The sequence below is a fragment of the Procambarus clarkii genome, chromosome 75 (assembly GCF_040958095.1).
Source record: "Procambarus clarkii isolate CNS0578487 chromosome 75, FALCON_Pclarkii_2.0, whole genome shotgun sequence".
Classification (NCBI taxonomy): Eukaryota; Metazoa; Arthropoda; class Malacostraca; order Decapoda; family Cambaridae; genus Procambarus; species Procambarus clarkii.
Window position 1 is genome coordinate 22,051,402 of NC_091224.1, and position 17,579 is coordinate 22,068,980.

Sequence of the window (17,579 nt, forward strand, 5' to 3'; positions counted from 1 at the left end):
AGAGAGAGAGAGAGAGAGAGAGAGAGAGAGAGAGAGAGAGAGAGAGAGAAAAAAAAAAAAAATCGACTTGAGAATGGTCCAGGACGGACCGAAACGTCGTCGTCCCTTCACTTTCTAGTGTGTGGTGTGGTCAACAGAGAGAGAGAGAGAGAGAGAGAGAGAGAGAGAGAGAGAGAGAGAGAGAGTAATCAGAGAGAGGGTGTGGGTGTGGAGTCTGGTTGACAAGCGTGAGTGGACGTAAAGAAGACTTGTGGAAAGGTGTGTGTGTGTGGGTGGAAAAGAGAGAGAGAGAAAGAGAGAGAGAGAGGAGGGAGGGTATAGATAGGGGAGGAGGGGGAGAGGGGAGAGGGGAGACACGCCCTTAATGGCTGCTCCTCTTTAACGTGGTGCTGGCCCAGTGAAGAGAAGGGAGGGGATAGGATAGCTGGCGAAGGGACGAATGAAGGGGGAGGAGAGAAGAGGCAATAGGGGGAGGAGAGAAGAAGTGTAGCCATTTTGCTGGGCGAGAATACTCCTTGGCTCTCCTCTGCTTCCTGTTTAGTGCAGTGTGCTTTGTCTCTTTCCTTTGTTCTGCCTCCGCATTGTCCTACTTCCCGCCTCTCACTTGAGCCGTCACCCCCGTGCAGTATGGCATGAAATGAGAGAAGGGGGAAAGGGGGAAAAGGGAGGGGGGGGGAGAGGGGAAAGAGGGAAGGGGGTGGCTGGCCAGTTAGGTGACCTGACAGACGGAAAACACTGTAGTCCAACGCCGTCCACACGCCCGTCGATTGACAGTTAGATTTAGGTAAGTTTAGATTTAGGAAAGACTTGGGTAAATACTGGTTCGGTAACAGGGTTGTTGTTTTGTGGAACCAATTACCGCGTAACGTGGTGGAGGTGGGGGTCCCTCGATTGTTTCAAGCGATTGATTGATTGATAAAGATTAAGCCACCCAAAAGGTGGCACGGGCATGAATAGCCCGTAAGTGGTGGTGTTTCAAGCGTGGGTTGGACATGTATATGAGTGGGATTGGGTGGTTATAGATAGGAGCTGCCTCGTATGGGCCAATAGCCCCCCTGCAGTTACCTCTATTCTTATGTTAAGAGGCGGAACCAAAGAACCGAAGCTCGACCCTCGCAAGCACAATCAAATACACCACATAAGTGGGATGTACGTCTGTAATGTGTATATTGTATGTGTACCAGAACTCATGCTGAAACTGTCATCTCCCAAGACTGTAATATGGCTGTTACAGGCCGGGTCCCATATCTACACAGTAGATATGGGACCTAGATATGGGTCCCATATCTACACAGTAGATATGGGACCCGTAGATATGGTAGATAGACAACATACTGGAGCGAAGGATACGGAAGGAAATGCAGAATAGAACCAGTGAAGAGTAGAGGTGCCATAGGCACAATCAGAGAACACTGAACATCAGAGGTCCGCGGTTGTTCAACACCCTCCCAGCGAGCATTAGAAATACTGCCGGGACAAAGGTGGATGTCTTCAAGAAGCATTTAGGTAACTTTCTCCAAGGAGTGCCGGACCAGCCGGGCTGTGGTGGGTATGTGGGCCTGCGGGCCGCTCCAAGCAACAGCCTGGTGGACCAAACTCTCACAAGTCAAGCCTGGCCTCGGGCCGGAGTAGAAGAACTCCCAGAACCCCATCAATCATTTATGCTGTAACTGTACCGTGGCAATCACTGTACCAATCACAATCACTGTGCCAATCACTGTAATAAGAGTTTACACTAGTGTCACCTGAACTCTCAGCACTGTGACATTAATCGGGCCATACTTCCCGTAAAATTAACAGTTTACAGTTATACAGTGTAAAGTGGCAAATACAGCAAGGATACATTATATGGGGGAATGCATTGTTTTTCCCCAGATTTCATGGAAATGTATTTATGAACAGAAAGACTTCCTGTGTACTCACCTAGTTGTACTCACCTTGTTGTGCTTGCGGGGGTTGAGCTCTGGCTCTTTGGTCCCGCCTCTCAACCGTCAATCAACAGGTGTACAGGTTCACTGATGTAGTGATGTGTGAGACGATGTATCATCCTTGCGCTGTTCTCTCGCCCAGGATTATATTACGTTCCATATGCTTTGACTTAGTACGTTATAAATGTAACGGATTGGTCAATTTCGTCAAAAATTGCGACGTATTAAGGTGATCAGGAAGGTTGAAAGGGAGTGGGGGGGTGTTGCAAAGTTGATATGTCCCCCCCCCCTACCTCCCCCCCTCCCCCTACACCCCTACCCCCTGCCTTGAGGACATGTAAGGTCGCCTTTGATTGGTTCACTTAAAGCTGCCTTGTTCGTCAATATGGCGTCGGGGGAATGCGCGGAGAGGCGCTTCCAGATTAGCTTTTTTTTGTTGTTATTGTTTTGCATACAAAGTTGTACCGGAAGATGATGGTGTTAACTGGCTTGTTGCAGTTACGAGTGGTAGTAGACTGTGTTTAGACTGTCTGCGGGGGAGAGGGGGGGGGGGGGTTGATGGGGGTGAGAGGGGGTAGGTCTATTATCGAGTAGGTGTGATACTTGAGAAAAACATGTACTGTACCACCCCCTTCTACGTCATCGTCATTGTAAACAAACCCGACCTGACTTGAACCCGACCTGATCTTAACCCGACCTGACCTGAACCCGACCTGACCTGAACCCGACCTGACCTTGACCTATCCTACCTCATCCTATATCATCCTGCCCCCCCCCCCCACCTAAGCTCCGCTAGCGGGAATAACGGATCAAATGTTCTGTTATGGACGCGGTGTGCGATCGAGGTGTGACGTCACTGGCGTTATGTTATGTACAGGTTTTGGACCCTACTGGTGTCTGGGGCCAGAGTCTGGTGTGTGGATCTTGAACACAGTACTCTAAATATGTGGACCCAAACTACACATACACGATTCTGCATATAGTGTGACTATATGTACAAACTACATATAGTCACACTATATGACTTGATATATGCAACTCATTTTATAGTGAGGCTGGTTGCCTTACCTTGCGGTGAGTTTATAGTGATATAATGATAATCTGAAGATAGTGAAATTACTTCGCCTAGGGGGCCGGTCGGCCGAGCGGACAGCACACTGGACTTGTGATCCTGCGGTCCCGGGTTCGATCCTGGGCGCCGGCGAGAAACAATAGGCAGAGTTTCTATCACCCTATGCCCCTGTTACCTAGCAGTAAAATAGGTACCTGGGTGTTAGTCAGCTGTCACGGGCTGCTTCCTGGGGGTGGAGGCCTGGTCGAGGACCGGGCCGCGGGGACACTAAAGCCCCGAAATCACCTCAAGATAACCTCAAGATAAACACCGATCCCTGAAAAGTAACCTAATTGAACAAAGTAATTGACCTTTGAAAGTGATTAAGGAATGAGGCTACTGAAAGTGAGCATTTGAACATTGGTTTGTGACTTGCGAAAGTGATTCCTATAGAGTCCTAAGAAATATCCTTGATTAAAACGTGAATATGGCAATGAAAATGAGCTTCTACTGACCACGACAGTGACTTGTGAAATGTGAATTGTGGTCTTAAAATGACACAGTGAAAATGACCAAAATAATGCTTGCGAAAGTGACCAAGATATGCTGTAGAAAACGGAAACTGAGAATCTTGGTGAAAATGAAGATAGTGACAAGATAATCAGGGAAAAACTCCTGAGAAATTACTAGGGGTGATTCTCACGTCTTATTTTGAAAGTGAGAGCATGTACAGGAAAGTGACAGACAACATGTACAGGAGAGTGAACAGGAAAGTGACAGACAGTACTAGTGAAAGTACTCTAGACAAATATTCAAGAGGCCTATACTTATTGCAACCAAATTGAGGGAGAGAGTGAAATTAATTAGCTTACAAAGTGACTACAGAATGCTAGTGAAAGTGAGCTCAATATAGCGTGCTTGCCGTAAGGAAAGTGAGCTTAGAATACTAGTGAAAGTGGATTTTGGTTATGAGTTGACGTCAAGTAACGAGGGAAAGTGTCGCGAATGCTAACGAAAGTGATCCGAAGTGTGACTGTGGAATGCTAACGAAAGTGATCCGAAGTGTGACTGTGGAATGCTAATGAAAGTGATCAAGCGTAGGATTTACATTGAAGGTCAAAGTTCACTTATTAATATAGTGACTGAGGAGGACATTGTCTATAATTGGGCCAAGATGATATAGAATACTTGCTCTATTGCGCACGCGCGCGCGCTCTGTGTCTGTCTCTGTCTCTCTGTGTCTCTCTCTGTCTGTCTCTGTCTCTCTCTGTCTGTCTCTGTCTCTTCTCTCTCTCTGTCTCTTCTCTCTCTCTGTCTCTTCTCTCTCTCTGTCTCTTCTCTCTCTCTGTCTCTTCTCTGTCTCTCTCTGTCTCTCTCTGTCTCTTCTCTCTGTCTCTTCTCTCTGTCTCTTCTCTCTGTCTCTTCTCTCTGTCTCTTCTCTCTCTCTCTCTCTCTCTCTCTCTCTCTCTCTCTCTCTCTCTCTCTCTCTCTCTCTCTCTCTCTCTCTCTCTCTCTCTCTCTCTCAATGGTAGTAGAAGTACAACAATTTAAGACACAGCGTATATTTGGAAAAGTTATTTTAACATGGGAGGAAAACTTTTGCATTAAGGTCCTGTGACACTGGAGTTGGCCCATGGTCCAGGAGACACTACCAGGCATTATCCTCACTATATATAATATATATATACTTTTAATATGGTTATTAGGAAATAACTTTATTTGCAAAATTGTAAAAGTATATCTGCCGTTCTTGTACTTGTACTTCAGTCTAGTGTGATTAATAGTTATTATTGAAGTGAATGGTGTAGAGGTGTCAGTGATATGTGGAAATGAGTAATGATACATCGTGTGTGTGTGTGTGTGTGTGTGTGTGTGTGTGTGTGTGTGTGTGTGTGTGTGTGTGTGTGTGTGTGTGTGTGTGTGTGTGGGGCAGCCTTGAGCGACCACTGCCTTGTCATGGGTGTCGTGTGTCATGCGGGAGTTGTGGCACTGGAATGTGTGCTGGGAGACTCTTCCAGGCGTGCCATGTGTGTCACGGGAGTGCCAGAGCGTGACAAGTGACGACACGGCTTGAGAGAGTGACAGAGAGAGAGAGAGAGAGAGAGAGAGAGAGAGAGAGAGAGAGAGAGAGAGAGAGAGAGAGAGAGAGAGAGAGAGAGAGAGAGAGAGAGAGAGAGAGAGACTGACTGACAGCCCACCGCCTGTGTCACGCCACAGTCACAGGTTATATCAGAGGTGCGTGTCAATGGCACTAATATACTACAACATACTTACCTTCCCACCCCCTTTCCCTCCTTTTCCTTCGCCCCCCCCCCTCCCATCTCCTTTCCCTTCCCTTCCCTCCCTTTCCTCCTTCCCCCAATAATCTGAAGGTATGACATCGTGTTCTTTAATTAAGAAGGATTTATTTCATGAATGTAAACACACGCTTGGGTTGTGTGTGTGTGTGTGTGTGTGTGTGTGTGTGTGTGTGTGTGTGTGTGTGTGTGTGTGTGTGTGTGTGTGTGTGTGTGTGTGTGTGTGTGTGTTGGTGTGCTTCCTGTTTACCTTGTTACACATCTGTCTACAGCAAGTGTATACCTGAAGGTCTCTGCCACCACTCCGTACCTCGGTACACACCTGCCTCTTACACGTGTGTATCTGGTCTTTATCACCTGTTAACCCACTACCTGCGAGTTTCCCTGGTAACACCAGTCTGCTTCTACACCTGCTGCTGGCACCCCTGCTCGCCTCAACTTTGCGTCTATGCAAACTTCATAATATACAAGTTTACCTGTATTCCAATCAGTGACTATAGGGGCAGTGAGGTACGGCTCTCGTGTCGGGTATGCAGAGCTAGAGCTCACGCCATCGTAGCCACCAACAGGAAAGTTCTGTTTGAACTACATGTTTCGTTGTAACTAAGCTGTTCTCGCGTCCGAATTCTTTTATCGAGTCTGGCCTGAAAGTTGTGGATAGAGGTGGCTTCTACAGCTTCTTATTCAATCTTGTGTTGATGATATCCTCAAAATGCTTCTGGAGTCTGCCAGTGCAGACCGCTTATCACATGCCTCTGTATGACTAACCATCCTGTGTGATGGGGATTTTTTAGCATCACCTAGTTAGTTTTTTGACACACTGTACTCCACTTCATATAGTCTAGGGTAGCTGCACTAATGCAGATGTACCTCATGTATTAATAATAATAAAAAAAATACAGCTTCTTTGTGGACATTCTTCTACTCGCCACTGAAGAACTACGAGGGGGGGACATTGATAGTATGCGATTGGGCAACGGAAAATATGTTTTAACAGCGATAAGTTCCAGGTACAGGGTACAGGACACAGTCACACGACTTATTTTAGGAAAGTAATATGTAAAAGATCTGGGAATTGTGATGTCTGACGACCCGACATTTAGTGAACATAACCGAGCAAATATAGCGGCGGCCAGGAAAAGGATAGGATGGATTATGAGAACGTTCACATCCATAGATCCCACAGCAATGCTAATACTATTTACATCACTGGTGCTGTCCCGTCTTGAGTATTGCTCGGTACTCACTTCCCCTTTCAGAGCGGGAGAGATCTCTGAATTAGAGGGAATACAGAGAACATATACGGCATGCATAAACACGATAAAACATCTCAACTATTGGGACCATCTCAAAGCTCTCAAAATGTACTCTCTGGAAAGGAGACGAGAGCTGTATCAAATAATATATACATGCAAGATACTGGAAGGTCAGGTCCCAAATTTACACAGTAGAATAACAACATACTGGAGCTAAAAATACGGAAGGAAATGCAGAATAAAACCAGTGAAGAGTAGAGGTTCCATAGACAATCAGAGAACACTGAACATCAGAGGTCCACAATTGTTCAACACCCTCCCAGCAAGCATTAGAAAAGTTGCCGGAACAAAAGTTGGCTGTCTTCGAGAAGTATTTAGATAAGTTCTTGCAAGAAGTGCCGGACCAACCGAATTGAAGTGGATATGTGGGGCCTGCCGGCCGCTCCCAGCAACAGCCTGTTGGACCAAGTTATCACAACTCCTGGAATCCTCTCCAGGCTGGATAACCTTCACGACTTGGACAAAAGAACTTTCTGAACGCTATATACAACTTGTGTGTGACAAATCACCAACACTGAAGAAGGAATATGGCAGACACGACAACGACATACAAGATACTAATGGGAATTTACGAAGCAGAGCAGCAGGGTTCAAAGCGAGTTATATTAGATCGCGGGAACATGAATAGAAACTACACACACCAGTTAATATGAGTAGGAAATGTATATGTTTATCTCTCAGAATGTTTGGTAATATGTTTATTGTTTGTGATGTGTGTCTATGTATGTATTAACACGATGTACTGAACGGGGTGAGAATAGCTTCAGCTACCTCATCCCTTTGTGTGTATTTTACCTCAATAAATTTATTTCAATTTCAATTCAATTTCAATATGAGCTGGGATGTCTTTAGTGACGCGTGTAGAATGGATGCCCAATCAGCTACACTTTGACGTGGTGATGTTTTGAAAGGCGAGTCTCTTGAGCTGGCGCTCAACTCTGTAGGCACACGACCTATCTACACCTCACTCCGTCGCCTTCCGAGTGTTCGCACTACCATGATCTTCAGGAATCCAGCTCCCTAATCCGGATGAGGCGTCGGGTGAGGGAGTGTCCGGTTGCCACCTTGAGCCAGATAAGCACGTTAGTGAAGGGAAACGCCCTGGTGTTTCCCAGACCAGTACACCATCGACAAAACAAAAATGGCTTGTTGTGCTATTTTTGTGTAGAGAGGCAGTTGGTGTGTTCGTCAAGGCCGCGGCGTGAGGGGAAATGGAGTTCCGCGGGGCCAGGCCGCGTTTACCAGGCAGGGCTGGTCTTCCTGTATGGTGCCAGAGAGTGTACTCTGCTCCGCCGGTAGCATAGCGGAAGGGGAGATAAGTTACTGGGTTTGAGAAGGCCGCGACTCTCACCAGAGTCACATCTCGGCCAAGCAAGCACCCCGCTCCAAGCAACAGCCTAGTGGGCCAAACTCTCACTAGTCAAGCCTGGCCTCGGGCCGGACTTGGGGAGTAGAAGACCTCCCAGAACCCCATCAACCAGGTATCAACCAGGTATCAACCAGGCAGTCCAAGGGTGTGAGTTATGAACTCAAATGAAAAGCAAAATGACTGAAACAATGGAAATGTGATAACCACACACAAAGTACTCGTGGAAATTGACATGGAGGATATGGATAGATTATTTGTCATGAAGATAGTAGTAGCTCTCACTGGGGAGTAGAAGAACTCTGAAAACCCCATCCAGGTATAATCCAGGTGGAGACAGCTTTCATACAGTTTCTAGTGTAGATATGACACAATTAAAGAGGCGGAACACAAGAGCTAAAGCTCTCTCCCTTCCCCCAACCTTGCAGGCACAGTCAAGCGAGTATTGAAACACAAATTGGAATGGACGAAACACACACACACACTCGACTTGGCAGGAAACACAAGATTGGACTCGGTGGGGAACTGGAAAGAATTAACAGTGAACACGTGTATAGGAAAGACTGGCACTGAAGGAGAGACAGGGGATAACTGACACTGAAGGAGAGACGGGATAACTGACACTGAAGGAGAGACAGGGGATAACTGACACTGAAGGAGAGACAGGGGATAACTGACACTGAAGGAGAGACGGGATAACTGACACTGAAGGAGAGACAGGGGATAACTGACACTGAAGGAGAGACAGGGGATAACTGACACTGAAGGAGAGACGGGATAACTGACACTGAAGGAGAGACAGGGGATAACTGACAGAGGACGGGAGGTGACTGGAGGGTGACTGGAGGGTGACTGGAGGGCGACTGGAGGCTTGTCGGAGTGACATTATTACTAGTCGTATTGAATGTCTGTAGCAATAGAAGAAATACAGAGGGAGAGAGAGAGTGTAGTTCTTGATTTGTTTGTTGTTGACTGGTTTGGCCTGGCCTTGTGGTTTACGACCTGATCAGCAAGGCTGTTAGTACTTGCAGCTTGAGAAACACGCCATTGTATGGACAAACATTTCAAAAGAGCGTATCGTGTTTGCTCTTGAATTAAGGGTCCGTTGGTAATTTGCCTTACAGCTAAAAATGAGGTAATATAAATGCCCCAAATAATTATCTTCGTTCTCTTGGTGTAATTAAATCTCGATGTTTAAAGTGGATTAATTTGCACATTCTACTGTGGTTGTTAGTTTCGTTAGAAATCGTAAGGAAAAACATGATACAGGGTACAAAATACTATCAAATCTGTCCATAGTAGAAAAGCAGCATGTAAAGGATTTGGGAATAATGATGTCTGGCGATCTAATGTTTAGGGAGCATAACCAAGCAAATATTGCGTCAGCCAGAAAAATGATAGGATGGATTACGAGAACTTTCAAATCCAGGGATCCCATCACAATGGTTGTACTCTCCAAGTCACTTGTGTTGTCCCGTCTTGAGTACTGCACAGTACTCACTTACCCCTTCAGAGCAGGAAAGATTGGTGAAATAGAGGGAATACAGAGAACATATACGGCACGCATAGACGAGATAAAGCACCTAAATTATTGGAATCATCTCAAAGCTCTCCAAATGTAATCACTAAAAAGGAGACGAGAGAGATATCAAACAATATACACATGGAAAACACTGGAGGGCCAGGTCCCAAATTTACACAGTAAAATAACAACGTACTGGAGTGAACGATATGGAAGAAAATGCAGAATTGAACCAGTGAAGAGCAAGGGTGCCATAGGCACAATCAGAGAACACTGTATGAATATCAGAGGTCCACGGTTGTCCAACATCCTCCCAGTGTAAAAAATATTGCCGGAACAACCGTGGACATCTTCAAGAGAAAACTTGATGGTTTTCTTCAAGAAGTGCCGGACCAACCGGGCTGTGGTGGGTATGTGGGCCTGCGGGCCGCTTCAAGCAATAGCCTGGTGGACCAAACTCTCACAAGTCAAGCTTGGCTTCGGGCTGGGCTTGGGGAGTAGAACAACTCCAAGAACCCCATCAACCAGGCATCAAGTAGGTATCTTCATCAGACTGCAAGTACCAAGAGTCTGACTGGTCAGGCCATGAGACCAAGCTACCCATATCCCAGGATGCAGAGCCCCATACCTTAAAACCATCCCTGTTCGTATTTCCCAACTTGTCAACTTTCTTACAGTTGTGATGCAATGTGTGTGACGCTCCTTAAAGGTAAGATCTTGGAGATGATTGCTGTCACGTCTCTTATATTTTCCCTTTCAACTTGTGGGATGGCTTCATTAACTTTCTTATTGCGCTCCAGTTCTCACATCTCTTATTTTATCCATCATGGAGGCACGTTTTTGTCCGCCTTGTTCTTCTTTGGTTGTTTGTGTTTTAAATAACATTTGTTTCGTGGCCAGAGGTGACCAAGTCCCCAATACAAAATATTTATTGCCGACTCCCTTGACAGTGGCCCCGTGGAGCAGAGGCACCAATGTGTGTTGTCTATTCATGGGACCCAAGTTTGAGTCGAAGAGCAGCCAAGGTGGGAGAGTGTTTGGTGAGGGAAGTACGTGGGTGTCGGGGTGTTGGTGAGGGAGGTACGTGGGTGTGGGAGTGTTGGTGAGGGAGGTACGTGGGTGGGGGGGGTGTTGGTGAGGGAGGTACGTGGCTGTGGGGGTGTTGGTGAGGGAGGGACGTGGCTGTGGGGGTGTTGGTGAGGGAGGTACGTGGTTGAGGGGGTGTTGGTGAGGGAGGTACGTGGGTGTGGGGGTGTTGGTGAGGGAGGGACGTGGGTGTGGGGGTGTTGGTGAGGGAGGGACGTGGGTGTGGGGGTGTTGGTGAGGGAGGTACGTGGGTGTGGGGGTGTTGGTGAGGGAGGTACGTGGGTGTGGGGGTGTTGGTGAGGGAGGTACGTGGGTGTGGGGGTGTTGGTGAGGGAGGTACGTGGGTGTGGGGGTGTTGGTGAGGGAGGTACGTGGGTGTGGGGGTGTTGGTGAGGGAGGTACGTGGGTGTGGGGGTGTTGGTGAGGGAGGTACGTGGGTGTGGGGGTGTTGGTGAGGGAGGTACGTGGGTGTGGGGGTGTTGGTGAGGGAGGTACGTGGGTGTGGGGGTGTTGGTGAGGGAGGGATGCGATTGTGGGGGTGATGGTGAGGAAGGGACGTGTCATTAAAACACATGTCATCTAACATGTCAAAACACAAGGGACGTGTGTCATTGTTTATAAAATCAAAACAACAAATAATCCCACACTAACTCAACCTCTCTACCGGCAGGTGATCGACTTCGGGTCCTCATGTTTGGAGAACCAGAGAGTGTACACATACATCCAGAGCCGCTTCTACCGTGCACCTGAGGTCATCCTGGGTGCCAAGTATGGCATGGCGATAGACATCTGGTCCTTGGGATGCATCTTGGCGGAGCTACTCACGGGATACCCTCTTCTTCCAGGCGAGGTGTGTACAGGGGGTAGGCTTTTATTTTTGTATTTAACATATATGTAATTAAACAGCAACCCTAGAGTACACATGGAGGCTTATACAGTTTGTGATGCTAAAAAATCCCCATCATGCACTATGGTTAGTCATACAGGGGTATGTGACTAGTAAGTAGCCACTCCTGGCTAATATTGGATGAATTATGAAAGAGGGGGATAAAGTAATTGCAAAGCTGCAGGTAACTCGTACTGGTAAGTGTAATGGGTCTAGTGACTGGATATTCAGTAATGTTATGTGTGAGAGCATGACCCCCAGGTCTTGTTTAGAGCATGGAGTGCTCAGGACTACGATATTCATGTCTTGCAGCCACCTGCTACAGGTAATGGTAGGCCAATCTAATCCTTAATCCTGGCAGTTACTATGTTTCACTGGCTGGTAATCGTAATTTTTTTTACTAATGTAGTTCTTTCAGGTCTTTGAGAGTGTAAATTTTCGCCTATCAGACATGAATGATGAAGAGCAGTAAAGGCTTAACAACAGAGATGGAGGATACCCAAGTGTAGTTCAGTTTCATCTTTGTTGCATCCTAATTTGAGTTCTATCTGTCATCAAGATGTGTTAGATGGTACCCACACAAGAGAAATTTTATATCCTTTATTCTGTACAGTAAGCAGGCTCTTTAGATGTAGGACAGGATGAGGAAGGGGTCAAAAGTTGGAAGAAAAGGAGGGTAATTTTTGAGAGTAAAAAAAATTAACGTTGTGGTTACCTTGCTATGATTTCGGGGCTCAATATCCCCACGGTGACAATGATAGAATATTGAATTACAGGTTTCAAGGTTACAGGTTTCTCTTGTCAGTTTTATTGATTCCTATTACTATTTTGTATATAGTGATCATATCACCTCTTTTTCCTTCTCTCTTCTAACTTTGGCATATTTAACATTTTTAGTCTCTCCATATAACTCGTGTTTTTCAGTTTTGGAAACCATTTAGTAGTATGTTTTTTGCACCTTCCCAATTTATTGATGTGCTTCTTGAGATATGGACACCAAACAACCATTGCATATTCCAATTTGGTCTTAAGAAAGTTGTGAACAATTTCTTTAATATTTCACATCCATGAATTTAAAAGCAATTCTGATACAGTATGCTCCTTGCACAATGTCCTTTGTAGTTCTCTTGTGGCAGTTGTGCCCTTCGGTCTCTTCTCTATCATATCTACATTTAAAACTGTGTATAGAGTCTGCCTAACTAAATAACATGATGTTTAACAGTGATAAAGTCCAGGTACTCAGGTACAGTTAAAATGAGGACCTTAAACATAATACAGGGTACAAAACACAGTCAAATCTGCCCATAGTAGGAAAGTAACATGTAAAGGATTTGGGAATAATGATGTCTGATGACCTAACGTTTAGGGAGTATAACAAAGCAAATATTGCGTCAGCCAGAAAAATAATAGGATGGATTATGAGAACTTTCAAATCTAGGGATCAAATCCCATCTCAATGGTTGTATTATACAAATTACTTGAACTGTCCCGGTCCAGAGTGCCGGACCAACCGAGCTGTTATGGGTATGTGGGCCTGCGGGCCGCTCCAAGCAATAGCCTGGTGGACCAAATTGTCACAAGTCAAGCCTGGCATCGGGCCGGGCTTGGGGAGTAGAAGAATTCCCAGAACCCCATCAAGCAGGTATCAAGCAGGTGTCCCGTCTTGAGTACTGCTCGGTACTCACTTCCCCCTTCAGAGCAGGAGAGATTGCTGAAATAGAGGGAGTACAGGAAACATATATGGCATACATAGACGCGATAAAGCACCTAAATTATTGGGATTGTCTCAAAGCTCTCCAAATGTACTCGCCAGAAAGAAGACGAGAGAGATATTAAATAATATACATGTGGAAAATACTGGAGGACCAGGTCCCAAATCTACACAGTAAAATATCAACATACTGGAGTAAATGATATGGAAGAAAATGCAGAATAGAACCAGTGAAGAGCAGAGGTGCCACAGACACAATCAGAGAACACTGTATAAACATCAGAGGTCTGCAGTTGTTCAACATCCTCCCAGCGAGCAAAAGAAATATTGCAGGAACAACCGTGGACATCTTCAAGAGAAAACTAGATAGTTTTCTTCAAGGAATGCCAGACCAACCGGGCTGTGGTGGATATGTGGGCCTGCGGGCTGCTCCAAGCAACAGCCTGGTGGACCAAACTCTCACAAGTCAAGCCTGGCCTCGGGCCGGGCTTGGGGAGTAGAAGAACTCCCAGACCCCATCAAGTAGGTATCAAGCAGGTAAGATGGAGAATGGCAAACAATAACATTAGAGAAGGAAATCAACCTGGAAATAACCAACCACAGGTCAGAGAGCTACTGAGATTGTGACAAATTATTGCTGAACCAACAGATTACAGAACTAACTGTGAAAGAAAACACACTCCACCCGATTTTCACGAACAACAAAGAAATAATTAGAGACATTACAATCTCAGATACTACACACTCAGACCACAAGCTCATTGAAGTTCAAACTTGCATACCTATAACAACAAACTAACAAACCTTGGATTCCTAGGATCCAAAGGTTTGAGGATCAACAAAGAGGAGGATCAACAAATTCAATCAATTTAATTTTAATGCTAAGAGTATAGACTGAACAAAAAAATATAGACCCTGCAAACATCCAGTGGGAAACAGTCTTTAAGTGACAAAACTCCCACCCAGGAAAAACTGGGTACTGAAGCATACAAGATCTGCTTGAATTATGTGCCTGTGAGGAGGGTCAGAAAGAAGACTGCTCTAGAAAGAGAACACAGACAACTGTACAAGGGAATGACAAAAATCACGCAAATGCTTAAGCAGACACGACTTGCACAACAAAGATCGAAAGGAGCTAAACAGGGGGATCAGAGAAATAAGGCACCGAAGCAATTGTACCAATCTTGAGGAATTGGAATTGGAGCAGAAAGCTGTACAAGAGATAAAAAAAATCCACCATTATTGGACCTTTACTTACAACTTAAAGATCGTACACAGAGGATAACAAAGAAATTTGTGAAATCCTAAAAGGCCAGTATGAGGCTATGTTTAGCACCCCAATAAACAACCTAAAAGTTGAAGATCTGGACAGCTTTTTATGAATGACATCCAAACCCCTGATAATATAACTGATATTAACAAGAACACAGAAGACTTTAAAGGAGACTTGACAAAGTGCTCATGCACTCTGTCCCAAGTCTTAACTCGTGGAATTCCATATTCATAAAGAAATGTAAAGTACCAATAGCACGAGTGCTCAGTGTAATATGAAGAAAGAGCCTGGATACAGGGAAAATACCAGCAGCATTTAAATCAGCAAATATAGCTCCTACACAAGTGGTGTAGTAAAGCTTTGGCAAAAAAACTACTAGTGTATAGACCAGTTGCACTAACATCACACAATTTTTTTGAAAGAGTGATTAAGAATCAAATCTCCAGTTTTATGGAAAACAATGACTTTCACAACCCAGGTCAACATGGATTTAAAACTGGAAGATCCTGTCTTTCACTGTTACTTAACAATTATGCCAAAATCACAGAAGTATTAGAAGCAAAACAAAATACAGATGTTGTTTACACACTTTCTAAAGGCATTTGATAAGTGTGACCATGGAGTGATAGCCCCAAAAATTAGATCAATAGGAATAATGGGTAAAGTGGGGCAGTGGTTTTTCAACTTTGTCAAACAGAAACAGAGAATAACAATCAATCAAATAAGATCAAGTGAAAGTACAGTGAAAAGCTCTGTACCTCAGGGCACAGGCCTTGCACCACTGCTCTGTACCCCAAGGTACAGTCCTTGCATCACTGCTCTATACCCCTAGGGTACAGTCCTTGCACCACTGCTTTATACCCCAGGGTACAGTCCTTGCACCTCTGCTTTATACCCCCAGGGTAGAGTCCTTGCACTTCTGCTCTATACCCCCAGGGTAGAGTCCTTGCACCTCTGCTCTATACCTCAGGGTAGAGTCCTTGCACCATTTCTCTTTCATTCTTATCTTGGATATAGACAAAAATACTAGTCACAGCTTTGTGTCATCCTAATGACACAATAGGCACATATCTTGAGGTTATTTTGAGATGATTTCAGGGCTTAGTATCCCCGCGGCCCGGTCCTCAACAAGGCCTCCTTTTTGTTACACACCCCCAGGAAGCAGCCCGTAGCAACTGTCTAACCCCCAGGTACCTATTTACTGCTAGGTAATAGAAGCATCAGGGTGAAAGACACTCTACCCATTTGTTTCCGCCTCCACCGGGAATAAATCCCAGAACACTAGGACTACGAATCCGAAGCGCTGTCCACTCGGCTGTCAGGCCCTATAGGCACTATGCTTATGTTGACAACATAGGCATAGATAGTATGCCTATGCATTCTGCACCAGGCCCAAACAGACCGATAGCACTAACATCACACATCATAAAAATTTCTGAAATCAGAGTGCTAAGAAATAAGATCACAAAATACATGGAATCACAGCATCAGCATAATCCTGGATAACACGGTTTCAGAACAGAGCGCTTTTGCCTATCACAGTCGCTGCACCTGATGCACAAAACACTGATGTAATTTACAGATTTTGCAAAAACCTTCATCAAATGTGACCATAGTGTTATTGCACACAAAATGTGTTCAAAAGGAATTGCTGGAAAATAGGCAGATGGATCTACAATTTCCTGACTAACAGAACCTAATATGTAATAGTAAACAAAATAAAATCCGGTTCATCAACAGTGAAGAGCTCAGTCCCCCAGGGTACTGTGTTTGCTCCAGTAGTTTTTCTCATCCTCATATCGGACATAGACAAGGACATAATCTATAGCACTGTATCATCCGTTGCAGATGACACTAAAATTTTTATGAGAGTAAACAACACAAAAGACACTGCAAACCTCCAATCAAATGTAAATCAGGTCTTTCAATGGGCTACAGAAAATAATATGGTATTTAATGAAGATAAGTTCCAGTTCCTGTGCTACAGAAAAAATGAAAATATAAAGAGAAACCACGTACAAAATGCAGTCAAATCATAACATAGAACAAAAAACAATGTAAAGGATTTGGATGTACTCATGTCGGAAGACCTTACCTTTACAGAACACAATAAAGTAGCCATTATAATTGCAAGAAAAATGACATGTTGGATAACAAGACCTTTTCAAACTAGAGATGCTATACTAATGATACTTTTCAAGACTCTAGTGCTCTCTAGAGTGGAATACTGTTGCACAATGACAGCGCCTTTTAAAACTGAAGAAATTGCTGACTTTGAGGGCATACAGAGAAATCCTTTACTGCTAGAATCCACTCAGTAAAACATCTAAACTATTGGGACCTACTAAAATGCCTGCATCTGTATTCTTTTGAGTGCAGGCGGGAGAGATAGATAATAATTTACATGTGAAAAATATTAGAGGGGCTGGTCCCAAACCTGCACACAAAAATAACACCATATGAGACCTGCATAGACATAAGGCATGGCAGGAAGTGCAGAATACCCCCGTTGAAAATCAGAGGTGCAATAGGTACTCTGAAAGAGAACTCTATCAACATCAGAGGCCCGAGACTGTTCAACACACTTCCACTACACATGAGGGGCATAACTGGCCAACCCCACACAGTATTCAAGAGAGAACTTGATAAACACCTCCAAAGGATACCTGATCAACCAGGCTGTGATTCATATGTCAGGCTATGAGCAGCAGCGTTCAACAGCCTATTTGACCAGTCCAGCAATCAGGAGGCCTGGTCGAGGAGTGGGCCGCAGGGACGTTGAGCCCTGAAATCATCGCAAGGTAAGATAAGGTATCCTTTGCAGGCTATGCAAAAATCATCATGAAAATTTTCTCTGTATTAAACACTGAAAAACTACAAGCAATTTTGTATTAATAAAGTCTTCTATTGGGCAACAGAAAATAACGTGACGTTTAAGAGTGATAAGTTCCAGGTACAGTACTTAGGTATGGTGGAAATGAGGAACTTAAACGAAATATTGGGTGCATGAAACAATCAGACTCTTAGAAGGAAAGCAACATGTAAAAGATCTGAAAATTATGATGTCTGACGACCTCACATTTAGTGAACATAACCGAGCAAATAAGATGGATTATGAGAACGTTCAAATCCAGAGAGTCCAC

General features: G+C 44.8%; 1 protein-coding gene across 1 annotated transcript in view; it reads left to right on the forward strand.

Moving 5' to 3' along the window:
* Window positions 1-17,579, forward strand: part of LOC123771846 (dual specificity tyrosine-phosphorylation-regulated kinase 2-like) — a 44,034-nt gene that overhangs the window by 16,388 nt on the left and 10,067 nt on the right. The window contains exon 2 of the mRNA XM_069313280.1: window positions 11,237-11,416. Coding sequence (XP_069169381.1) covers window positions 11,237-11,416 — 180 coding nt within the window. The remainder of the gene's footprint in view (window positions 1-11,236; window positions 11,417-17,579) is intronic.